The sequence below is a fragment of the Phasianus colchicus genome, chromosome 1 (genome assembly GCF_987193195.1).
Source record: "Phasianus colchicus chromosome 1, bPhaCol1.hap1.1, whole genome shotgun sequence".
In the NCBI taxonomy this organism is placed as follows: domain Eukaryota; kingdom Metazoa; phylum Chordata; class Aves; order Galliformes; family Phasianidae; genus Phasianus; species Phasianus colchicus.
In genome coordinates, this window is record NC_143436.1 from 178,285,683 (window position 1) to 178,312,940 (window position 27,258).

Genomic DNA, 27,258 nt, shown 5'->3' on the forward strand with positions numbered 1-27,258 from the left:
TTGTGGGCGGGGTTGCCATACACCAGCTCAGGCTGCCCAGGGCCTCATCCAACCTGGCTTTGAGCACCTCCAGGGGTGGAGCACCCACACCTCTCTGAGCAGCCTGCGCCAGTGCCTAACTGCCCTCTGAGTAAAGAACTTTTTCCTAACATGAAACCTAAATGCCTCCACTTTCAGTTTTAAGTCAATCCCCCATGTTCAGACCATACAAAACCATCCCCACTATCAGACCATACAAAAAGTCAGTCCCCCTCCTGCTTGTAAGCTCCCTTCGAGTACTGGAAGGCTGTGATTAGGTCTCCTCAGAGGCTTCTCCAAGCTAAATAAGCCCAACTCCCTCAACCTTTCTTCACAGGAGAGGTGCTCCAGCCCTCTGATCATCTCTGTGGCTCTCCTCTGGACCCGCTCAAACAGCTCTGCGCCCTCCTGTGCTGGGGGCCCCAGGCCTGAACCACAGTACTGCAGGTGTGATCTTTTGAGGGCAGAGCAGAGGGGGACAGTCCTCACTCTGCTGACCACCGCTCTTTCGATGCAGTCCAGGGTACGGTTGGCCTTCTAGGCTGCAAGCACAATTTGCACGTGGATGGGAAGCTCCGTGGTCAGCACACCACCCTGATGCGGGCACGCCACCACAGTGCTGGTGGCAGTGGACCGTGGGCACGAGTGGGGACTGCGAGCACCCGAGGTGGATGTGGGGGTGCGGGTAAAGCCTTGCACGGGGGCTGCCAGCCCACAGAACCTCCCTCAGCAAGTGGGCGAGCGGCCGCCGCTCCCCTCCGGCCACCGGCGACGGGGACACGCGGCCCCGGGCACCGCAGAGAGAGAAGGGACGCGGGCTGCGCGGCACCAGGGCTTCCCTCAGCGCCCGGCGGGACGCGTGAGGCGAGAGCCGCGCAGGACCACACGGGTTAAGTTATGTAAGCCATTTGGGGAGGGGTGGAGGAAAGGGGCGCTGCCGGCGTGGCTGCGGCGGCTCAGGTTGATTGAGGGCGGATGACAGCGGCCTGGCGCAGGCCCGCGGCGGAGGAAAGCGGCTTAGCCCCCTCCGGGTTGCCATGGAGATAGGCGGGCGGCGGCGGGAGCGGCGGCGGCGGCGGCGGGGCTGTCAGTGAGGCTGCACCGGGCACCGGGCGGCGGCGGAGAGGAGGAGGAGGAGGAGGAGGAGGAGGAGGAGGAGGAGGAGGTAGAGGAGGAGAAGGCCGCGGCGGGGAGCGGCGGCGGCAGACATGGACTCGCACTGCGACTGTGCCGAGCCTCCGGCCGCCGAGCAGCCGTCGGGGAAGATTAACAAAACCGCCTTCAAATTGTTCAAGAGGAGGAAATCCGGGGGCACCATGCCGAGCATCTTCGGGGTGAGGAGCAAAGGTGGGGAGGGGAAGGGCGCGAGCAAGACGGGGATGGTGCGGAGCAGGACGCACGATGGCTTGGCCGACGCCGTGCTGGAGAGCGGCAAGAAGGAGGACGGGGGCGGCGGGGAAGCGCCGGGGAAGGATGCTCCGAGCAGGGCGGCCGGCGGCTCCGCCAGCAGCTCGGTGGCCAAATCGCACAGCTTCTTCTCCCTGCTGAGGAAGAACGGGAGGCCGGAGAACGGCAAGGCGGCGGAGAACGCGGAGCAGCGGGCTGGCGGCAGACAAAAGAAGGGGCTGAAAGGGATCTTCAGCGGCATGCGGTGGCACAGAAAGGACAAAAACGGCAAAGAGGAGAGGGGAGAAGCCTCAGAAATCCCGTCCGGTCTTATTATGCCGGGGTCTCTGACCGCCAGCTTGGAGTGCATCAAAGAGGAGACGCCGAAACCTTTGTCTGAAACTCCGAACGGCGCGGGAGACGCCGGTCCCGAGCCGCAGCAGGAGCAGCGTGGCGGAGATGCGTGTGGCTCGGCCGGGGAGCCGGAGGCGGGAGGTGGGCAGTCGTGGGACGGCAGAACTCCCCCCGGAGAGGACCCTGCTGCTGCTGCTGCTGCTGCTGGAAGGAGACTCGAGGAGCTCTGCGGTGAGCGACCGGACCCGGGCGCCGGAGAGGTTGGGACTGCGAAGGATGCGGCCATAACAGGTGACATTCCAATAACGACTATTCCCCCTGTTGAACCTCACTGTGATAGCGGTCAAGAGACGGCAGCCGCCCCTGACCCTTCCTCTGTTGATCCACCCTCAGAGCAATCGATTGATCGTATTTGTTTGATGTTTGCTGACGTGACTTCACTGAAAAGCTTTGACTCTCTTACAGGCTGCGGAGATATTATTGCGGACCAGGAGGAGGATGTGGGCAGCGGGAGTGGCGGCTGCGAGAAGAGCACCCCTGGGACCAGCAAGCTGGGCGCATCCAAGAAGCATCCCACCATGGTTGCCTATCAAGGAGGAGGGGAGGAGATGGCCAGCCCGGACCAGGTGGATGATACCTACCTGCAAGAGTTCTGGGATATGCTGTCACAGACAGAGGAGACCGAGACAGGAGGAGGAGGAGGAGGTGGAGGAGGGACAAAGACAGCCGAGGGGCTGAAGGAGAACCGAAGTACTGAGGGGGCCCAAAACAGGGTGGTGGTGAAACGTGGAGCCCTCAACCAGATCCCCATTCATCTCAACAACAAAGAGGAGCAGAAGGGCAGGGAGAAGGAACAGCATGAAGGTGTCCCAAACAGTGATGAGGGCTACTGGGATTCCACCACCCCTGGTCCTGAAGAAGACAGCACCACAAGCATCCAGAAGGAGACCCTTCCCAGGGACAGCTACAGTGGGGATGCACTCTATGACCTCTACGCTGAGCCTGATGAAAACCCACCAGGAGGACCTCCAGAGGAAGAGGTCACCTGTACGCCACGCTCCAAGCCTGTATCTCCAATAACAACCACATGCTCACTGAAAACGCCCTCAAGCACAGTGAAGGACTCCAAAATACCCATCAGCATTAAACACCTTGCATCGCATCCTGCTAGCCATGGAACAGATACCAGTAACAGCCATCATGTTGCACACCATCACCTGGCCAAAAGTGAAATGCACAGAACAAAAATTCCTGTCTCTAAAGTACTGGTACGCCGAGTCAGTAACAGGGGCTTAGCAGGGACAACAGTGAAAGCTGCCACATACCAGGACAGTGCCAAAAAGTAATTGACAAGCAGGTGGACACAGATATACAGCAAGATCAGTGTGTGAAAATCTGCATAGGAGACCACAAACAAGGTGTTAATTTTGCATTGCCTGAAGGAAGGAACCTAAAAGGCTTATTTCACTATACTATGTAGGCCTGCACTTCTGAATCTGTATGGCTGAATACAAGAAGACAACTTTTCAAGCACTTTTTTTTTTTTTTTTTACATTTGTATCTTTTTTCTGCAGCACTAAGTACTGGGGAGGTTCATTTTAACATGCCTTTGTGGAAGCAGAACTTGGATTATGAACCTAAATGAGTATCTTCCCTCATGCAAAGCAGTGCCACATGTTCTTCAAGGGAGCAAGAGTTACAAAAGGAGCGACATAAGAGGTTCCCCACTACACTTATCTCTTAATTGTTCCTGGGGAAGAGAGGGGGGAGGGTGCCTGGCGCCAAAAGTAGTGTTTGGTCTACAAGATGTTGGAGAAAAATACCAAGCAAAAAACAAACAACCTAACAGGTATTTTACCTGATGTAGGAATGAGAGCACTGCTCAGCAGCAGACTTGATTGACTTGAGTGCAGTAGCTAATTAAGGAGTTAGGTGGATTTGTCCAACAGGAAAATCTGTTTTTGTTTGTCTGTCTGTTTGGTTCGTTTTGATCTGCTCTAATGTAATTGGGTAACAGAGACACCTGACGTAGGATCAGATGTTTACATCAATACTTGTCCAATAATGCATATAATCAGGTTCAGGGAAACAATTTACTAAATGCCAATATATACACACTGTTCACATTTATACAATAACTTGCTTGCCATTTGTAAATATATACATATTTTAGCAGATTTACTCAATGATACAAATTTTTTTATAGAAAGAAATCACCTGTCTGTATTATCTAGAGTTTAAACAGAAGTTAGTTTTTATAGGTAGATAATTTTACAGTTCTAAAATGATAGAACTTTGTGTAAGTACCTTAAATTAGAGCAAAACTCTGTTTTGTATGGGCTCATGCATCCCCAGTTAAGTAAGTCTGAAGTGCTGATTTAATTCGAGTGGCACATTCCATGTCAGAGCAGAATTTCTGACAGCATTGCCATTGCAAACCTCTATTTTCAGGGGTTTAGACAAAATTGCTCTGGGCTTAAACCTTACAGAGAAGGAACCCAGGAAAGAAACAAGTTTTTTAATTATTATTTTTTAAAATATATAAAATTAGTTTTTGACTATTTAAAGAAAGTCTGGGTTCTTGTTGCTTTTATTTTCATTCTTAATAATAATTTTACTTAAAGAGATGAAAAGAAATATGGTAGGCTAATGGTCCATAAAATGGTCTGATGAGCTTGGATCTTATGAGAAATGTATTAATGGTCAGGATGTTTTTGAATAGTGGCTACTGTACATGGACATTGACAACATTTCCAAGAAATTTAATAGGGTTTTAATGTGCCTGAGGACATATTTTTATGATACACTGAAAAAGCTCCAAAAATCACTGAAGATTAAAAGCGAATATTATGTATTTACAAAATATTTTGATATGAGTATTTAATCATCAGACCACAGTTAATATAAAATATATGCTCCGGTGTATCTTACAAATAATATACATTTTAAGAATATAAGTCTATATTATGCAGAGAATCCTAAATTCAAGTAACTGAAGCTAATGGGTCTGATCTTAGATAGCAGTTGGTTTTATTGTCTCTTAAACTGAAAGAAAGAAAAAAAAGGAAAGTAAATATACAGGATATACTTTTGAAGGATATTAAGGTTATAGATAAACCATCAAAAGCCAGGAGTAACATATAAGTATGTCTTATATGTGTGGTTCACTGAGGTAATGACCTTATGGTCACAAGAGGAGAATTGGCATCTGGCTCTGCAGTCACTGCAGGACAGAACACCAAGCTGCACCACCCCAGTGACTAGGGAGAAATTGTTCTTTTCTGCTCAGTCCCAGTTTTCATGGTTTGAGTAAGAACCTTAATACACTTCACAGAAGATAATTTTATATGTCTCCTTTGTAACATACATACGTGTGGTTTCCTACATGCCTTCTCACACAGACACGTTGTACATATGCATGCGTAGTCAGAGCGCACCTCCTCCCAGCTTGCATGCACACGGACAGACGTGCACCCTGCACACTCACACCTGTGCAAACATGGCCACGCGTGCACACTCGTACATGCAGACTGAGGGGATGCACCACCAATCTGTTTCACAACACACTGGTGATGATTGCCTGAGAAAGAGGTTTGCATTTGGCCTAACTCTGCTTACGCATTTTAGAAAGTTAAAGCTAAAATACCCTCAAAAGGTTGGATGTACAGAACGTGGAATGTTATCCTAGTGTTCAGCCCTAAGCCTAACATCCTTTTTTCTGTTCTGTTTTCATGTGACTATAAGGAGCGTATCTTTCCTTGCATGACAACTCTGCTAAAAAATCATAATTCTCCATTATGTTTGATGGACAAATTGTACAGGGAGATTCTATAGGGTACTGGAAGTTGAGAGGGAGGGAGGATGCGGTGGGTTTGGGTAATACACAGAATTGAAAGCACTGATTGCAGGAGTATCAGTGGTGCTTCTTTGAATCACTAGAAGGTATCAGCTACCATTTCTGCAGGACTTGTCTGTGGCAAATTATTCATTGTATGCATTTCGTTTGCACTGTGGCGTGTATGTATCGAGAAACCAATTGACTAACAATAGACTAGCTCCCTCTCACCTACTGACTAACAAGATCATTAAAATGCTTTGGCTGCCCTTCATTTTCTCTCTCTGTTTTCTGCCCTGTTTTCCCTCCTTCCCCTGCATGCTGGCTGCTCAGTTCCGACCGCGGTGTGGAGTGGGCAGCCCTGATCTGGAGCCCAGCGTGGGGTGGGAGCACATCTGTGCTCACCTGCCAGGCCAGGTGCTCTCCGGTCATTTCTGTCATGTCCCTGTGTGAGTACATCCTGTAGATCCCTTGGTGGTTCGTTTGGCTGCTTGCTATGTACATATTTTAAGGACAATCATATCCTTAAAAGGAAAATGGGAAAGTAACTGTGGTAGGGCGTCAGTGTTTTGAATCCTTGCGACACGCTGACATTGATTCAGGGTAATGGTCGTGTGAGAGAAAAATACAATTTAATGCTCGGATTAACTTTATATTTATAAAACTCACTTTTGTCTTTAAGCCATCTATGTTAATATTTCAAAAGGTAATTGAAAATGTAATATTTACTACGGCTTTCAATTTTCATGGAAATATTTGTATAACTGCACAATGCCTGAAACAATCACTGAAAGGAAGTTCAAAGGCTTTCCTTACACCTATATTTAATTCCTGAAGGATCCCTGTAAAACACTGTGAGATGCCCAATAACAAACAGTTAATGGCTTGCTGGATTTAAAAGCTGAGACACATGGAGGTAGAAATCCTGAGGCATTCTGTGGTGCTTTGCATCCTTATTTATATTACTGTGTTCAGGCATATATTTTCCTTGGCTTCAGTAGGTATCGAGGTAGAAGTGGTGTTCTGAGTCCCAAAGACAACGTTCCCCATTCTGTAACTGTTTCGATTTTCTTAAAGAATACTTTTGTTTATTTGTTTTCTTTGTTGTTTTGTGGTCCAAGTGATGCTTTGTAATTACCAGCTTGTATGTCATTCACAAAGGATTTTATAGATCAGAACTTGGCATTCGTTCTATATACTCTTTGCACTTCCAGGTCACTGCTGATTTTGTATGTTCTTAGGCTGTTTCTATATATTGTGTAGCGTTTTTAGCTATCTACTGTGATTTCAGTGGTATACATTCCTGTCCTATATATATCAGCACAAGAGATTTCCCTTTTTTAGCATGAAATGATGTTTTTGTGGACTTCTTTTGTCACAATAGGAATTATCTGTACTACACGTGTGGCCTGCACCAGACATAAAGGCTCTTACATTACCTGTACTGCATTTTGCTCTTGCCAGCAATAGGACTCAAATCCATGTAATAGATTTCAGAAGAAATTACATGACTAGAATAAGAAACATCTATGTTCATTATTACTCCATCAATCACCAGCACTTCCTTCATCCACTGTGAACATCCTTACCATCATTCAGGGTAGTAGAGGTCTGAATTTTAAAAATTACGTGCACAGATGTACACTATGAAAATTAATTCACTGATTATTTTTTAATGAATCTCTTACTAAATTATTTATCTAAGCTAAGCGAATATTGCACCAAAGTCTTCAAAACATCTGATACAGATGGCATTTTCAGTAAGATGCTATCAGTGCAGATGAGCCAAATTAACAGCCTTTGCTTAGCAAAGCAAACCCTAGTTGTTTTTTAGATTTGTAGCACTGAACGAGCTTGCAGATCAAAGGGAGCCATTGATTCTGCTACGTGGCCATGCTCTGAGTTTTTTTTTTTTGCCTGCTCTAATGGACTACTTTTAGAAAAGGCTTTCCAGCAAGATAATGGTACAGACAGTTCACGGTAACAATAGCCACTTATAAAGCACATGGTTATCTAACAGTGATAATGGAGGACTTCAGGCAAGGTGGCCTGGAAATGTATTTTCATAGTTATCGATATGAAAGGCTACGTCTTCTGTCTCAGAAAAGCAATTTGACAACAATTAAAGATGTTGCAGTATTGACTCTTGGCAGAGCTTACACGTGACAGTTTCCGCAGTATTTTTTTTTCTAATTTTGGCTTTCCCCTTTTTCATTTTGATTTTGGTTTACGCTTTGTTTCTGTTTGTTTTGCTTTGTTTACATTTTCATTACGATGACATAACCCTGTTTGTCCTGCCAGAACTGCACAACAACCGACTCATCTGAGAGCTGCTGCCACTTGTCCTTTGGTAGCCTGGGACTGCTCCCCGTGCAGCATCCCTCCCTTCCACTGTGGGCTTCCCTTCTGATGGTTCACGTGCTGTTTGCTGTGAGCAGAAAGCATCCAAATCTGTTGCACTGGTTGCTTTCAGAGGTAGCTGATTTTTAGTCTGACTCATGGAAATTTTTCAGATTGTCTTTAGCTCGCATCTTGTCTTCCATGTGAGCATCTTGGTTGGAATGGTCAGTGTTGATTTGGTGTTTTCTAGGTCCATTATTTGTAAAGGGAAACAGAAGAACCTGCCTTATGCAAAAGGATATGCCATATGCAAAGAGCTATAACCACTCAAGCCACAACCTGGGGGCCTTTACTCCTTCAAAAGCAAGTTGTTAAATCTCTTCCTACCTTGGGGAGCTTCTCCATCCAAGCCTATTGCCTAAGAACACTTTCTCCAACCCCCCCAACCCCCCTCCCTCCCCCGTCTCTTGTTCTCACTCAACTTTACTGCACTTGGTTGGTTGGGAAATGGAGATTTTTGCCCTACCCCTCCATCACACAAAAGGAGGAGCTGCTGCCAATGTGATCTTCAAAAGGGCTTTACTCCTTGGTATGGAAAAAATGAATTTGCCTTCAGAATAAGCAGAACAGATACTTAAAATGTGCTGTGTGATCTCATACATGTGGGTGAGGATGTTGAGTGATATTTTGCAGAGTGGCACATATCCTTCCACTTCTCTGTTGTGCACAATTTATCAAATCTAGCAGGGAAGCATGTCACAAGCCTGGAGGCTGTTTGTTATGGAGGCAGTTCCCAGATTTTTTTTTATCTTTGGTAAGAGCTGCTTTTCTTTTTCCTTTCTGTATATGTTTAAATAAATAGAGCCAAAGGTGTACTGGAGAGGGGAAAAGGTTCTATACTTCACAGAGCAAGGAAAATAAACTGTTCTGTTAAGAATTCTTATATCAGTAGCTAAAGGAAGATTGCTTTGCCTGTAATATCACATCCAAGTGATGCTCTGAGGTAGAAGCTAATGCAGGTATGGCCACAAAGTTAGAAAAGTGGCATCTGCCAACACAGTCTGACAATCTATTTCTAAGGCCCAGTTCTGCTGTGGCGAAGCTTCCACTGACTCCAGTAAGAGCTGGAGAAGGTTCTTAATCCCTTAATCTTGAAGGAAATAGAAAGTGTTTCTTAAATAAGTCTTCCCTTTTTTAGAAGATAAACATTATTCAGGTGATTGTGCAGTCTTTAATATTAGTGTAGTTATACTTCCACTGATTTGAATGCAAAACATGTCTTTCTATTGTTTTTCCATTTTAACAAGCAGCCACTTCTGTACGGAACTCCAGTGCTCAGCATGTTTAAATTGCAGTTAATACAATCATTGTCTTCCTTAATTTAACTTCTGATGGCAAAAACAGGACCAGATCCTTTCCAGAGCACTAAACTCCCTGTTTATGATGTCTTTGCTCGTTTTTTTTGTTTTTTATTTTTAATATGGTAACTGATTATGCCTCCTTTTGATTGTTTCATAGCAACATCTTAGATTTGTTTTAAGGGAAAGCAATGCCTACAGATTGAATGGTAAGAACTTGAACAGATTTTTATTATTTTGAATGATATTGCATCAAAACAGTTGCTATTTTAGTATCAGGTTGCTTCCACGGGCTTTTTATGCAGAGGCACTGGAGTCTTTGAACATAATATGCTCATAAAAGAACATTGGCTACCTCTGCTTTGAATTAAGCCTGACTTATAGTGTAAAAGCTATGCATCTGGTGATGTTTCTCAGTTCATGGCAGCAAACCCAAGGGTCTGGCCCAGCCCACCTGTGCCCCATGGGCTGGGGGAGCAAGGCTGACTTAGCTTAGGTACTTTCACACCCTCTGTAGCCCATGACCACTACATGGTATGTTTGGTTCTCATTTTGTCAGGGATATGCAAAGATCTGTGCCCTGGCAGGGTGGTGGGGGCTGCTGTCACCCTCATGGCCAAGGACAAGCTGTGGAGGGAGTGTAGTGGGATGAAGCAGCCCCAAATTCTAGGTAGAGGGCATGCACCTTTCTGCAGCACCTGATAAAAGTAACGTTACCCTGCTTTCCAAAAGAGAAAGCATGATTAAAGCTGTTGTCTTCATGTAAAGCTGAAGTAAATGCTCTGCTGTGGGATGGCAAGCAACAGGTCTGCCCATCAGTGTTCCCACTGAAATAAGTGGCCCTGTTAGCAGTGTTGGTTGATATTAAGGCTGAGCAGAGATTCCATAGTTTGGCCCCATCTGAATTTTCCTTGCTGTGTTTGTCAGCAGTCTGTCTCAGAAAAGCTCTGGTGTTGTGGCTTGTGGCTCTGTTGAAAGGGAGAATGAGATATGGAGGTGGTTGATGGAAAACATAGATTCAGCAAGTCCAGGAAATAGAGAAGTTCCTCAGTCTGTTATCACAGTTCAACTCTGCTTAAACATCATGGTGTGCCTGAGGAAAATGTAGCAGGGACTGCTCCACACTGCATCTGACAAACTGATGCTCCTGGGGCTTCCTACGTGCTGAAAGGGACAGATGTGTCCTGTTAGAAGTCACTTCATCTGTTTTTACTTGATGTGTTATAGCTGACAAATCATTGCTTATTACAATTTTCCCCTGTATTTTTTCTCGACCACCCCCAGCAAGGCAGCATGTGACCGATTCAAGATAATGAGCAAGGAAAGCCAGACCTCCCTGCTCTTATCTAAACGGTTTGCCAATGATCTGACTAGGCTGTGCACCAGCTTTTTCAGAGTGAACGATCAGAACACTCCAGGGGGTGGTTCTGTACCAGATTGTTAGGCGTATCTTCTCCTTTCCACCTCTGCAAACTTTGATGAATACGTGTCTCCTTAAATCACTGTATTCTTAACATATGGAAAACTTAACTGCTAGCAATAGATGACTTTCTTCCCTGGCAATTCACGAGGATATATTAATCAATGTTTGTTTTATTTTTAATTCTGTAAATAATTATTTTGTTACTCTGCGTATTTATTGGCACTGGTTCTGGTGTTTGCTTATGTGTCATTGTAAATGTTGATGGTTTCAGTAGTCTTGCTTCTAATGAATGTAAGGAACTCAGACTAACTGCACTTTTCTTCCATTCAAAAATCTTACAGTGAAAAACATTCCCACTGTCATATTACGTGTTATAATGAATACAGTTAATAAAATCGGTTGTCACTTTTCATTGATGAATGTGGAAGTTACTTTTTGATGTTTGAATTAAAGATAGAGTCCATCTACTCAGTGCACTGGAAAATACGAGGCTTTTGAAAGCAAGACATCAGGGAATGATGTCCCCAGAATAGCACAAAGTACTTGCACATGTATGCAGTTTCATTTTAAAGTAGAAATGCCTGTAGCAGTTTTACTAATAGCATCACAAAATAACTAGATTGAATTTGCTACTAAGGGGAGGGCTTTCACAAATCTGAGTGAGGTTTGGTCTTCGAGTTCTTCTGTTTCATCAGCATGTTTTTATTTTGTTAGGTTTTGTTTGCTTTGCTTCAATGGAAATGGACCGGGCTTTGTTCTATTTTTCAAATCACCTTTGCTTCCTGGTTCCCCTGGTCAGGAAGCCAGCAGGGAAGCTGGTTCTCTTGGCACGCATCGACTGAAGCCACAGTTCTGGCATAACAACTAGAAAAGGCTACTGTCACTGAAAGCTTTATTGCTTGCTTTTAAACCTGAGGCTTGACTACTATGAACGTGAAGTGAGACTACTATGAATGTGAAGTGATATTTGTTAGAATTCTGTTTTGCAACTTTCTCTACATTTCATGCATTTCAAAGATACATTTTGCACTTGCACCAGTTTAGTTGTAACCTTCACATTTATTTTCTTCACTGAGCTGAGTTTTAAAAAGCCTCCCCCATGCTACTGCTTGTCTATTTAGATACTGAACCTGACAGAATAAGAACTGAAATAAAATCTGCTCAAACATTTTTGAGGAGCAACAAAACAAAAGGTATGAGAAAGCTCATTATGCAAGTAAGGAGCAGGACATGGTGACACGGTATACATTGACCCTATGTTTATACAAGCATAACACTTCTTTTCAGTAGCTGGAATGAGACTAAAAAAAGGTTTTCCCCGTGATTTAATGCATAAGCAATTTTACATTCAGGCCTTCTTGGCTTATGTTCCCTGTTGCACTTTCATGTTTTATCCTACACATCTGGAAGTAAAAGAGTTGTTGATTAAATTATTCCCTGCTGCAGAAGATTGCCTGATGATTGCATTGCTTGTGTCCAAGCACAGCTACTGGGTTCTTGAGGGGCAAAGGTGCTGCAATGAAGTGTAGAGCAAACGTACAGCAACCATATGAGTCTTGGAAACTGCAGATGTGTGATGTGGCTGTTCCATGAAACCAGGCTACAGTACAGTTTTACTAATAGCAGATCTGTTGTGATAGAAAAAAATTGAGAAGAGTGACAAAAACTCCTTTCTGAAATCCAGATGCTGAGTTTCTGTTATTCAGCTAACAGCCCATGCCCACTTAAAACCCAGGTCAATCCCAATAGCACAACTCTGTGATATTCATGGCCATCTTATTAGAAAAGTGGAATCCCCAAAATGTTTGCAATGGAAATAATGGCTTGGAAATCTCCCTAATCTCCCTCTGGCCCATTCACTGAAGCTGAATGCTCCGTTTTGCTAAGTTATCAAGTGAGAGAATATTCTTGACTCCTAATAATTGGTAAGGAATATTGACCAGACAACTGGCTGCGAGTGCCTATTAGTCTCATTTTAAATAATTTCCCATGAATCATGGTATTTTTCCCTTCTGAAATGATCATACAGAAATTATTTACTAGGAGCTCACACTGAGCATAGGCCTGCTCCTACCTACCACACTGCACATCTGCTTCCAATTATAATCATTCCACAGTGCCCCAAGGGGGATGTGGAAGAGAGGCTCAAAGGTTTCTGTGAGGGGTTATTTCAGCAGCCGTGGCTGCTGCTGTGGCACATGAGAAGTAAGAACCTGCTTCATCTTTAATGACATATCACCTTTTACTCAGTGAAGACCCGGAGCACTTGGCTCAGATGCTCAGATGCTGGGAACAGGAGGTCTCTTGTTCTGACTAATGAGGAGGACTCGTCCTTGACTGCTACGTGTATGCTTCCAGCTTAAGAAAAATGATTGTTTTAAAAGATAAGACAGAAATGGAACCCCTAGATACCATTTTAAATAGAACAAAACAAGTGCAAGGAGGAAAAGACTGGAGCCTGTTGAAGTATATCTCCCACTGCTACTCCAAAGACTAACAGATAGTCTGTGCTGATAAAAACCTGTTCATTGTGGCGAGAGTCAGGGATGGGCCCTTCTTCCAGCTGTTGGTGTCATTTGGAATTCATGGGCCCCTTGGACAGAGGAGTGAACTTAGATCTGAGTGAAGATCTAAGTTGAAGCCCCAGATAAGCAGAATTTGACCGGTTACAGTGCAGCAAGCATCATAGAGGTGTGCAGTGATGGGAGATGTGGAGATGTTGAGGCAGCTAAACTCAGGGCAGCCAAGAGTCACGTCGGCAGAGATGTTCTTGCCTGCTTCATCGGATGGTGGTTCCTCTGAGGTTTCTTTGTGTATCAGAGTGCTTCAAAAAATAAATGAAGACATATACTTCATTTTCACATATATAATATGGGATAAAAGCACGTTGCAGTCTCACAGGAATACTAAGGGCAAAGTTTATGCTGTTCAGGCTGTAATGCAGATGCTGAAGTAGTGAAGGCATTACAGATACTGTGCTATATCAGACAGTGGAACTGGTGGGATATTTACATGGTGTTCTCCAGCCACAAGCTACAAGAGCATGGGAACGAGCTGTGCTGAGCTCCTTGCTTGGGGCTGAGAGCAGGCAGGGCAATCTGCAAAAACCTAGACAACCAAACAGTATATTAAGGACAGAAATTACACCAAATCTATATGTCATGTAAACCATATCTGTTCCATTCCTGTCCTGCTACATTTGATCACCTGTAAAGATGAAAACATAACCAAATTTCGCAATAAAATAGTTTTGAATAAACACAGTCAATGTGTCTCAGTAAAAAATCTGACCTTGATTACATTTGTGAAGGTACAGATTAAAACCTAAAGTAAGCACAGAAAACATGTATTCTGTGAAAAAAATCAAAGGATCAAAAATATCATGGTAATGAAAATCAGATGGTTTGTTTGAATATTACTTTAAAACAATGTCATTCAGGAATCCAGTCAATCTTGGTGTATTCTTATAGTAGGAATATACTGGACCTACCTCTGTATTTCTCTCAGTTTCTAACCTTCACATTCTGCGCTAATGGTGTTTTATTTTTACTGACAGATAACAAATCACAAAGAAGTGTAGCACTTACAGTGAAGAAATTGGTCCTGCTATTCTTCTGTTTATAGACATCATTTTTTCCCTGTGATAACAAATTAAACTTTTCATCTTTCTAATTAAACCAAATCCAGTCATTATCATGCCACATTTAGGATCTGATTTTGCAGTCACTGCATCTGAACAGGTTCATTCAAATCAGTAAGAAATGCTCCTATGCAGCAGTTGCATGAGGGATGCAGCGCTGCCTATTGCTTTCTCAGAAGCTTAGAATATTTATGTCTGTGATCACTGCATAATGTTGAACTTGCCTGCTGTTGCTTTTTTTTTCTTCCCCCCCCCCATAGGTTCTGACAGAAAATCCCATAAATGTGCAAGTTATATATAAAAACACTTGGACCAGATTACATGGTTAAGTTGACTTGTCTATGCTGAATCCTAATTCTCTCTCAAGATGTAACATGTATTCAGACCGATTTAAAATAAATGACTGTATCAGAAAACAAAACAGACGTTAGAGCACAAGCACAAAGGCAAATGTCAGCTCCTGGCTCTGAAACAACTGGGATTCTCAGTCTGAGCCATGAAACCTTACATTTCTGCCTGAGCTCAGGCAAACACTCAACACTATTTATAGCACAGCCTTTTATTACCCTTCTGTTAGAATGGGCTTCATCGGAGGATTTACATGACTAACCGAAAGCAAAAGCCTTTTGTACTTTGTTTCCATAAGAGAAGGCCAGTGTGAAGCTGGTGTTCACTGGGCTGAGCTGCAGAAACTATCAGTTACTAGAAAACCAATTACTAATTCAAAGGCATCTGTTACCATGGCATAGGTCTCCTCTTCCTTCTCCATGCCCCAGATTTAAGATCAGTGATGGGAGCTTAGGGAAAACTCAAAGAGAACAGTTCTTACCATTCTGTAAGATAAAATGCATAGTCAAGGAAGACCACATGGTTTCACAGTAACTAAGGCGTAAAGGGTAAAGACCTAGGAGATGGCTCTGAACCAATAAACAGCACAAAAGACTCCTATTAGTAAATCAAGAGCCCAGTGTGCTCTCGTTTCTCCCTTTGTATCTCCAATTAAGCCCTTTGGGCCACAAAGTTACTGTTCCTGCCAAGGACAACAACTGGCACAAGGTGATTATTTTTGATTCTGCTACATACCCTGAAGTCTCATGAAAATGAAAACCAAACCTCCCTTCACCCTCTGTTCCAGTTCCATGGGCTGGGCAGGCCTACCAGCTAGTCCCTATCCTTTCGTCTTGCAGTGCCAGCTGCAAGAGACAGACTTTCCCTAGAGAAGCCACACTTTCACAGACCCACACCTCTTCCTGCCTTCCAGATGGCAGCAAGATTTTTAACAAGGTCCCCAATTTCTTTTTCCCCATTGGGACTTCATTTCAGTGTTATCTTGTCACCTCTGTTTCTCTCCAGTTGGATGATGTGCAGGAGCATGTCATGTAATGTTTCCTTCAGGGGTTACTGACCTGTAGTTCCCATGGCAGTTTCAGACTTCCCCGTGGAGAAGTGCAGCAAGCAGTGGGGAAAGCCGATGCCCTGATGGGCCAGGAGCAGACCTGGCTGCCAAGCAGAGGTTAGGATCACTTTGTTGAGGTTTGCAGGATGCTTTTTGCCTTGTCTTGATCTGCATCACTGAACTGACTCTTCTCCCTAGAGCTTTTCCACAGGGCTTCATGAGGCTTCCCAGCACTGTTACAGGGCTGTTTGATGTAGCCGGAAAGAAGGAGAAAAGCTGGAGGATGGCAGAGGACTGCAGTCAGGTTGTGATAGCCTTTCACAGATGTTCTCTGTGATCTCCCATACAAAACTCCATCTCTTTGCTTTTTCCACCTCTAAAATGGAGGTGATGATGATCCTGTTGCAGGAGAAGCTTTGCAAAACTAAATACTTCACATTTTACCCCACTGTCTGTAAAGTGATGTGAGATGTGGGTAGGAGCATAGTGCAATAGCAGCATTTTCTCATCTCCCATCCTTCCCAGATTCACCAAGGGTGAATCAGGCTATAACCTGATTAAGAAAGGGGATGAAATGTCTTCATTTCCTTTTTCTTTTTTTTTTTTTTTTTTTGGTCACAGGATGACAGTTCCAAGTCCCCAGCATGATGATGTAGCCATAGAGAAGCCATTGAGCTGCCTTTCCCACTCCCTGACTGCAATACTTTTGCTCTCAGGGCTCGCAAAGTAGCCTTCCTCCTTGCTTTGCAAAGGAGGGATTAAAGAGCTGGAGAGGGGTGGGAGAAGAAGGGTGTTGAGGGAAATTGGCAACATCATGGAGAAGAGTTAGAAGGGTGTTCCAATTCTTCCTCAGTTGAAGTGAGAAGATGCTGCTAGCATGCCTTAAACCCTTTGATACATCTGTCAGACCTGGCTACAGATGCTCTTGACATCAGATGGCATTACTGCTGGATCCTGCATGGCTTTGACCTGTCTACTGCTGCAGGCTCTCTACTTTTATGAAACCAGATGAAGAAACACCAGACTAGGAAGTAATGTCAGTCACAGAAGGATATTTTACTTCCTCCCTCACTTCCACTTTTTGACTTACGACAGCAGCAAGTTATTAATTTCTCCCACTATGCAGTCAGAAAGCAGCCATCGTTGACATCTGTCTGATAAGCCAGGTATTAAGCTTCACAAAGTGACTCAATGATTTCCGAGGAGACTCCACAACCTCTCTGGGCAACCTGTGCTAGTGCCCCATCACCCACCAGAAGTGCTTGCTGGTGTTCAGATGAACCTCCTGTATGCCATTTTGTGCCCATTGCCTCTTCTCCTGGTACTGAGCACCACTGAAAACAGCCATGCTATAATCTCTTTGCAACCCCTCTTTTTGATATTTGTAAACACTGCTGAGGTTCCCCCAAACCTTCTTTTCTTCAGCCTGAACAAAAGAGATATTTTCCAGAAGTGCCACAGGTCACAGCACTGCCAGAACCACATTGGAGAGAGGTGCTGGGGTTGGGGTCTGTCTGGACTCAGTGCTGTCCCCACAGTGAGTGGGAACTCACAAGCCCTCAGGCTGTGCAGTACGGATTGGTGCTTGGAGATGTTGGAGGGATGGACAAATTTCTTCCTAAGCAGCAGCAGTGCCAGTTTAATCTGCCTCAAACTGGTGCATAATGGCCTGAAGGGGCTCACAGCAGGTGTAGCGAAGTTGATGCTGCTGATAGCACATGGGAATATTTATCTCCAAGCTTCCAGCTCACCCTTCTTTCTCATGTTAAACAGCCTGCCCACCTTATCACTGGATATTCACCCACAGGTGTCCCACAGCAGCTGCAGGAGAGGAGCCCAGTTCTTGGCTCCACACAGAACCATTCCAAATCCATACCCTGTTGTCTAAGAGTGCTGTCCAAGCACTCCTTAACTTTTTTTTGTGACATCTGCCCTGTGCAGGCTGTTCCATGCCCACTGCCCTGTGGTGCAGACCCTTTCCCTCACCCCCAGCTGCCCTCCCCTGCCGCAGCTCCATGCCGTTCCCTCGGGCCCTGTCGCTGTCACACAGAGCAGAGCTCAGCGCTGCCCTCCGCTCCCTGTGAGGAGCTGCAGCCGCCATCAGGCCTCCCCTCAGCTCCTCTGCTCTGGGCTGAGCACACCAGGATCCACTCCTTATGCACCCTGCCCTCCAGATCGTTCTCCATCTCTGTAGTCTTTGTTTGGACGCTAATAGCTTTATGCCCCTCTAACATTGTTGCACCCAAACTGCACCCAGTGCTGGAGGTGAGGCGGCACAGCACAGAGCAGAGGGGACACCACAGCCCTCACCTAGTGGCCATGCTGGGCCTGGGGCACTCCAGGGTACAGTTGGCTGATTAGATCCACGTGTTATTCACTGGCAGAGCTTTGCCACCACCAAGTGAGGTATCTGTCTACCCTTCATCTGTAGCTATAACCATCCCTCCGGTATGGTGTGAGAGGCACACCAGTGCACAGTGCTGCCCACCAGGCTCTGCCCTCAGCTCCTGATACCCACCCAGAGCTTTACGTGTCACTGCAGCCGGGACTCAGCTTCTCGCAAAAGGCCTTCAATCCCTCCCCTCCTTCCCCCCAGATGTTAGAAAAGCTACAGTGCTTGCAAGGCACAACTTCAACTTCTGTACAATTTTATCATTTCCTTTAATTGCTTCAAGCGCTCTAATTTTTATACCATTGTGAAAGGATCTTTGTTTACACTGATTGTGGAGGGCAATATTTCTAGCACGGGTAACCATGGCAATGAATAATTCTATTCTCAGGAACTGTGCCAGCTGCACTAATGCCTTATAGTAGAACTCCAGCAGTTTGCTAATGAGAGACTTCTAGTCTGCTGCAGGAGAACATTTTCCCTTGTCTATGCATTAGCCTGCAGTTTCTTAAAAGCACATTCTTTATCAGTAATGTTTGGAGAGAAAAATAAACAAAACAAAACAAGCAAATCTCAGCTACACAGCTGTCCCTGCAAGTAAGGTTTTCCCGTCTTCTCTTTGAGACTGCATTATGAGATACATTATTTAAGAAACTATGCTATGCAATAGTCTGTTTTAATTGCCACGTTTGAAAACAAGGATGAAGTTAGGATGCTTCAGAGCAGCTGTCTGTTGCACAAAAAGATTCCCCCTGTAAACTCTTCTGGTCAGACGTACGGCTTTTATCACTAAAGAAAGCATTTAACAATTTTAGTAGATTCTTTTTATAAATAATCTGCTTTGATTAAGGATCTTTTAAAATCTTTTTAATTCTTCCCATTACTTTACAGAAGTAGATACTATACCTTGGAGTTGAATTACTGTGAGATGAGAGAATTGAAACTGATTGAAATATTGTCTCTTGTCTATGTATAAATGTAGTTGTTCTAGATGTAAAAAAACCAACCCTGTAAAATAAGTAAAAACCCATATATTTTATACAATTCATTATTTAAGTGTTATTTAAATTATCTGAACAATAGTAGTTCTGACAGTAAGTATTTTTAGCTTAGCTGAGGGGAAACCCTCAGTTACCAGCTAAGCTAAAGTTCCTGCCACTGCATGACCTGTGGTCTCAGAGTACAAAACCAATCAGCTGGAGAAAAGCATCCTCTCTTGTTTGCAGAAGAACATTAACAATCCTGAGTCTGTTATCCCAAATAGATATCCTTAAGGAAAAATTATGCAACAACTGCTGAATTAGTCAAAGCACTCTAGGATGTTGTAGCTCAAGGTTTCTAGAAAACCATTTCTTAGCTTTGTGCCTTGGATCAGACAGAAGGCTGAACATGTCCAAGCAAACACCAACAAGCCTTAAGATTTTTTTTTCCCCCACATGTTGCAAAATGAATTGATCTCTCCTTTGTGGTTAGTGACCCAGTGCCCTAATTTGAGGCTCTGCTGTCACCAGTTTCTGTGACGGACATCTGCCCAGAGCCAGCTGTCATGCCTGGCCCCCTCCTGGGGCTCCTCTCATCACCCTCCTGTGCTCTGCTCTCAGAACAGGTGCCTGTCCATGTCTGTAAAGATAAAGCAGGATCCAGCAAATACACCTTCCCAGAAAATTCAGCTTGGGTTGCTTTAAATGGGAAAAATGACCCCTAAATGGCAGTTCAGCTCAGACTGGGACAACTGGGTTTTTCTGTGGCTCAGTAACACCCCCACCTTTCCAGCGCATAAAAATCTAGGTCAGTCCTGAAATGAAAACAGCAATGAAAAGCTGTAATGTTTTTCCACAGAGCTGTTGGAACTCAGTGATTGGCTTTTTTCTTCCCAATTTTCTTTTCCCAGGTGAGAGCATTGCTTCTGTTTAACTCAGACCAACAGTTCCTCTGCCTCCTGAAGAAAGAATGATAGAATCATAGAATCATTTGAATTGGAAGGGACCCTTAGTGGCCATTTGGTCCGACTTCTCTACAAGGAATAGAGACACCTACAACTAGATCAGGTTGCTCAGAGCCCCATCCAGCCTGACTTTAAATGTCTCCAGGGACAGGCCATCCACCACCTCTCTGGGCAACCTGTGCCAGTGCCTCACCACCCTTACTGAAAAAACTTCTTCCTTATATCCTGTCTAAATCTCCCCTCTTTCACTTTGAAACCATTTTCCTTTGCAGATTTTCTGAAAATATGCCTTTGGGGTCCCTTCCCACCTCAACCACCCTGTCATCCTGTCATGCCTGGCCCCCTCCCGGGACTCCTCTCATCACCCTCCTGTGCTCTGCTCTCAGAACAGGTGCCTGTCCATGTTCCTAAAGACAAAGCAGGATCTTTGTGATGATGGCTGTGATCAGTGATGTCTGAAGGGCTAGCTCAGATAGCTGTCCTGACTTGGTGACCTTCTCTTTTTAGTTGCTGGTTTGTTTTTCTTTTTCCTTCTTTTTTTAATGAAAAACATACATAGATAGGGAGAGGAAAAGTGGAAGAGACAGAGGAAAAAGAAGAAAGAGAGAGAAGGAGAGAAAGAGTCACTTCATGCAGCGCTTAGGAGTGACAGTAGCCCAAACCCAGGCTCTTTACTGAAGTGCAAATCCAGGCCAGCACACTTCAGAAACTCTCCTTTCCATGCATGGGGACGGAATGCCCAAAAAGCTTCCAGTGAGGGGACCAACACCACATAGGGTTAAAGCATTGCCATTTCTTAGGCAGTCCCCAGTTTATCCTTTTCTGAGGGCTGCGGTGCTGCTCATTATAAGCAATTAATCTCCACGGCCGCTCTCTGCTGTCAGCTCGGGCCGCCGTCACGCGCCAGCTGAGCCGTGAGGAAGCGGCTGGCTGTCCCATGCTGCCTGGTGCCTCCTCCTCCAACTCGTTTTGCTCTTGTTCCCTGCAGGTGGTTTGGGTAAGTATGTGTGTAGACACAACATGTTAATGGTGGTCAGGTCTAAGTGTGAGCCCCACAAGTGAGGTAGAACCTGGTCAGTTTCAGCTGCTGCTGAAAATTAGGTTTGGGGTTGAATTAGATACAGTCATAAGAGCAACGTGAGCCGTTTCCCAGTGCTTGGGAGCTCTGCTCCAGCTCTGTTAAGGGAGGGCTAAAGAGAAATCAGCGTGCTCTCTGGGAAGGTTTCTCATACAGCTCTTTTCAGTTATACCGAAGTCAACTGTACGTTGTGTTCTACACTGCCATACTTCTCCATGCAACCCTCTTTCTGGATGAGTGCTGCTGTCACCAACATTTGGTGTCACTAAGACTGCAGCACAAGGCATTACTCGGACAGCTGAGGGGATGGTTTTCAACACCCTTCAGCCGTGTACATCACTGTTGGCCCTTTCTACAACCTGCTTTCCCTTTTCAGCTGATGGAAAGATCTGGAGTCAATGATTTCATTTTACCAGCTAGCATCTGAAGCACTCTATTTGAGCAGTTCCCAGTGGGCATGAATCAAAGCAGCAGCCAGCAGCCAGCCAAGGCAGCAGAACCTGGTCTGGTTCTTTCTCTCCTGTTTATTGATCCATCACCTGTAATACAAACCCCAGTTTTGAGACATTACAGTTATTTCTACCACAGATCTCAGTTCTCCTGAACACCATGGGAGACCCTGAAACAACCATCTGGGAAAGGGCCAACTGCACACACCCTGGATCAGAAAGGCTGCTGATAAGATCATGTAAAAATGCATATTTCCTTTGAACTTCACACCACTTGCCTCACCAGAGCACAATGACATAGCTCTGGTTTGACCTACACCCATGTGCCTACCTGTGCACCCATCTTTTAAGTTATTGCTGGCAGCACCCGCTGATGCTCAGAGCTTTTCTGTTCCTGCTGCTGCCTCTGTTTGGAGGAAGAAAAATATGAAAGCCTTCTTGTCTCTCACAGGTGAAGAAGAGAGGAAAATCCCAACCCAACAAGGTAACACTAGTTAGACTTGTGGCTGGTGTGCCCACCACTTAGAGCACTGGAAGGGTCACTGACTAAACACACCTGCAGAGCACAGTTGCCTGCAGCCCCAGGGAAGGAGTGATGGGAATGGTTTTGGCAGTGTTTCCTTCCTCCTCAAAGCCAGGCAAGTCAGGAGCTGAACACCAGGAGCCGGCCCTTGGCAGCTGGCACAGCAGGAGGGACAGACAGCAGATGCAGAGGGACAGACTTCTGTCTGCAAGCTGCTGCCTTCCAGCCTCGCAAAGCTGATCGGCTCGCTGGTGCATACTCTGATGTGCTGCTGCTGCTTCTTTCTCCTGCTGCTGTTCTCATCCTGCGCCCTAACACGGTGCCTTCATGCTGCAGCTCCAAGGGACGTATGCATAACTCTTTTGGGAAGTTTATAACAGAAATTTCAATAAAGGAAATGAACTTCTGAATGTGAAAATAAAGTCTTCCAAGTTGAAAAGTTGAATCTTTCCTCTTTTTTGGTTTTTTTTTTTTGGTTGCCATTATCTCCCAGCTGTTGTTGAGGCACGACCTGGAATGACTCATGGTGCTCTCAGATGTCCCTGCAGACCAGTGGGACCCACTGCTGGGAGTGGATGGAACAGTTTGCCCCCACCCTGCTGCAGCTGTCTGCTGTGCGGTGACAGGAGGTGGAGCATGGAAGGGGAAGATGCTGTGGTTGCCGAAATACAACTATTTTACCTCTCCTTTGCCAATAAGCACTCACCAGCAGGGAGAGCCTCCTCAAAGCAGTAGAGTTATCAAATCGAATGTCATGCAGAGCAACAGCACACCCTCAATACCACCCCTCCTTGGCACAGGCTTTACCCAGTCTTCATACTGTAACAGGTCCTTCTCTAAACTCATTCTCGTCCATCTATTTCCCTTGTTGGTTGTTTTTTGCAGTTATCTATGTAGGCATCTGAGCAGCACTGCACTTATCTGAGATTTCTCTTCTGCATGTCAGGTTGGGGCCTCTTGGCTTTGTGGCACTAAGGAACCCAGTATGGACAGGCTGCTCTGTCTGAACTTGAGGGCTGCAGAAATGACTGAAAAACAAACAAACAAACAAAAAACAACAGTGGGGAAATAACAGCTTAGCCATTAGTTGTCAATTTCCATTACAAAGGATCACCAGTATTTCAGGGATGTAAACCCAGCCCTTTGGCCATGGGCAGGATCTGGCCTGCTGACTCCTGGCACAGGAGGTGAAAGGAAGCCACGGAAGAGGGATCCACCAGGATGCGTGCATTGACTTGATGTTTTCAGGCATAATTCTCAGAGTTAAGCTGCATGAATAGAGATTTTACACTGAAATGTATGATTTCCTCCAAATTTTCTTCTTTTGTGCCTCCTGCATGTGAGCTTTTGTTAGTCAATCGCTACACAGCATTTTACAGCTTGTCTTTTGTTCAGTGGTCCTTTCAGCTGTCACACTCTGATCACGTTCCCCCTACATGTATAGAGCACTTTTTGTTTGCTTTGGGAGTTTTTTAACAAATGTTTCATTTAATATTCAGGCTTCCTTACTGTTGTCAACAAGATCAACATTTTGTTGAATTTCTCTTGCAGTAACCTCAGTGCTGCATTGGTGGGGCCATGTCTTGCTTCATCCATAGCTGCAACCAGCCACAGGACTGTCTGTACCATCCCTGGGTAGAAGGGAAGACAATAAAGACCTAAATACAGTCCATAATGGGAGTTATTCTCTTTTTTCTCCTCTTCTCAGTCACTGACCCATTTTTCCCCTGTATCTCTTTCCTGGTAAATGTCTAGAGCTCCATCTAAAGGTGTCCTGTTGAGAGGAAAAGAGAATTACTTCGTTTTCTTTCCTTGTTTATGTTGCATGATGCATGACTGAAAGGCTTTTCCCTCTTTATCCAATAATATTCTCTGGCTTTCATTTAATAATAACCTCAAGGGGCTGTCATGATGGACTTGCTGGATTAACTGAAGAAATACAGATATATATGAAAACTGCATTTCTGAAAGGAGTAATGATTTTTCATTAAGGCTATTAATGTCCTTCTGGGATATTTTTTTTTCTGTTTTATTGAAATGTTTAAAATACGTAGAAGAGAATATACTCTTGGTAAATGCTTGGATAAATCTGCCAGTTTAGCTAGGAGTTGGAAAAATCCTATCTAAGATATCCTGCAAGTTGTTTGGCAAAAATAGAGAAAGCCGAAGTTGACATTTCATACGTGTATTTTTTTAGATCTATAAGAAAAATCTCTCCCAATCCTCTGAATGTCTTTTCATACAGAAATATAAGTACAAGCAAGAGAACAAGCCAATTTCATTTGTGTTCCTTGCCAGGTCACAGCTAAGAGAGAAGTTCTTGAAACCGCAGCAACTGCTACTAATCCTGACCTGATTTGGAGTCTCTTCAAAGCATACAAATAAAGACAGGCTGACGAAGCCCAGCTCAGAGGCTGCTTTTCCTTCATTTATCTCAGCTGGGACTGCTGCGGGGGCAGGAGGAACGTCACTGGACAGATCAGGTGGTGGTGTTACTTTCCAAATAGTTTATTACTCTGGAGAAGCAGACCCAAATCCTATACATTTCCTGGGATTGTGGAGCATTGGCCATGATAGCAGAAGTTGCTGTTCACGAATACTCACCTCCAGAAACACTCACTTTCCTTTTCTTTCCCTCTTAGCTTTTCTCTTAAGATCCTCCCAACACTCATGTGCACCTTTAGTGCACATGAATACACAGGGAATACCACTGGCCTGCCCTGGTATTCGTTCCCTCTTCTGCACATTTATGCCCATTATTTCAATTGGATTTGAAGATTTTTAAAAAACCATAGGAAGAGGCTTCCCTTTTTCTACAGATGCTACAGATTTGCTGTATTTCTTCCACACTACAGTAGGCTTCGAGACTCACTTCTTGTCAGTCATTCTGACAGGATCGGTGATGTCAGGAGAGGAGGTCTGGGTGGGCAAAGGGATCAACGCTGAGTTAACAACCTGGCTATAAACACATACATATCCTTTTTTCTGCAGTGACTCTCATTAAACACGAGGCAAGCTCTGTTCACAAGGGAGGATGGGCATGATGATCAAGGCTCAAATCAGGACAGCTTAATTTAACATGAGTTGTTTGTGTTGGGTGTGTTGCAGCATCGTCCATATTTACAGTAGCTCTGGGACACTGATGTTTTATTATCCTTCCCAACTCTTGTCTCTAAACCCACAGGGTCTTGCTAAATATTGATATCCTACAACCTGCTCTCTCTGCTGCTCCTCCCATAGTTCACTCCGGGTCCTCCTCGGAAGGGAGTGCTGCCAGATAAGATGCCACCCACCTTCTGTACATCAGTCTTTTGCCAGAGCATTCCCATTGAAATAGAGAAAAGAGATTTCCACCCTAAAGATGAGGTTTATCCTCATCACAGAGCTTTTAATATTCTGTAATACATCTAGTATATCTCATCTTTATCCATAAAATAAAAGCACTAACGTCCCCATCTGTCAAAGATTATATATAAACATTCATTCGTCCCAGGATGTGATGGACATCCCCATTTCCTTATGTATAAGCACTGCTACCACTTCTGCCCTAGCTTCTGATCCAAGGAAACAGTCTCAAAGAGCATTTCAGAAGATAGTCACGTTCATTCTTACTTAAAGCATTTACTCAAACATGGATTTCCACAAGTCATCAAGTACTCAGTGTCCAAGCAATATTATAGTGCCATAAACAGGTTGATTTGAAGCAGTCAACAATAATTTCAAGCTTTGCGGCTGTTCTCAAGCAGATGGATTAAAAGCCTGCAGCCTTATGCCTTTTTCCCGATACATTTTGTATTCTCTCAGCACAAAACCTTGCTTGGTGCACTTTCCATGATAGTTGTCATTGCTCTATTATTTCCAGCAGCTCCGGGGTAAATTCTGCCTGCATCTTCCTGCAGTTATTTAGCATATGATTTGTTCTCATCTGCATAATCCATCTGCCCATTGGCCTGATATCTGTGCAGCCCTAAGTGCCAGGGATCACGGGCTCTGAGTGCTGCTAGGAAATACATAGACAATCATCTTGCACAATTTCTGACTTCTTTTTTCTTAGCATCTGATTAATGTGATTCCGTTCATGAGTCATGTAATGCATGTTTATTTCTCTTCACAGCACCTATTTCTGTGAGGAGATGAATGTCTGTAAATGGGGTTACAGGTGCTTATCTCATCTCAGGACTTCATCTGAAGCAGTACCATGGTCCTGGGAGCGTCCCAAATCATGTGTTGTGTCCCTGTGCCCTGAGCATGTGATAGGCCTGGTGCATGGGTTTCTGCACCCTAAGGACTTTAACAGGGGCAGAACCTGCTCAGCCTGCAGGAATCCTGGGTGTGTGCAGAAGACAAACTGAACAGCTTTAACTGAGTGTTGGTGGTTTGGGTTGAGAGATGCTTACATCTGGCATAGAGTCATAGAATCACAGAATGATTTGGGTTGGAAGGGACCTCTAAGATCATCTAGCTCCCACCATCCTGCTTAAGGCAGGGACATCTCCCAGGAGACCAGGTTGCTCAAAGCCTCATCCAGCCTGGAAGCCCTGTCCATCAGGAATCTCTTCAGAGAGTCCAGTACAGGAGCTGCTGAGGAAACCCAACTCTCCTGCACTGGTGCAGCTGTGCTGGATCCATCCCTCAGCTACCAGCTCATGGTGGTAACATCAGTCTCCAGCAAAATTCTGTTCATAGGTGTGACTCCCCAGTCAGCTTCTCATGTGGCTATAGTTTATTACGTTTTTCTCTTAAATAATTTTAATTTACTTACAATCTGCAGAGATCTATGGTAGCTGGTACAGGTGGACTGGGAAGCTGACATACCCCATCACTGTCAGAGCAACATCTGGCTCTGGTCTACTTGTGGCAGGCTAATGAAATGTTCACAGCATATGTACAGTGGTAACTCTCTTCCTGTTCCTCAGAACCTGCTGTTGCTGCTTTGTTTTTATTTTTATTGGATTTTTTTCATTCAGGTAGGGGTGGCTGTATGAGGACATAAGGCCAAGGGCAGACAGGAAAAGATGAGAGTATCCAACTTGTTGGATCTTAGGGGATGATATGTAGAGATGCCCAATAGTTATACATGCTGACTGAACTTAATGAAGTTATTATGGAGCCCACAGAAATATT

The 27,258-nt window shown here is 44.7% G+C and overlaps 1 protein-coding gene across 1 annotated transcript; it reads left to right on the forward strand.

Moving 5' to 3' along the window:
• Positions 1-744: 744 nt before the first annotated feature.
• AMER2 (APC membrane recruitment protein 2) lies at positions 745-4,253 on the forward strand. The gene is made up of 2 exons (XM_031615813.2): positions 745-2,049; positions 2,224-4,253. Exons 1-2 carry the CDS (start codon positions 1,227-1,229, stop codon positions 3,102-3,104), a joined length of 1,704 nt encoding a protein of 567 aa, XP_031471673.2. The 5' UTR covers positions 745-1,226; the 3' UTR covers positions 3,105-4,253.
• Positions 4,254-27,258: the final 23,005 nt, after the last annotated feature.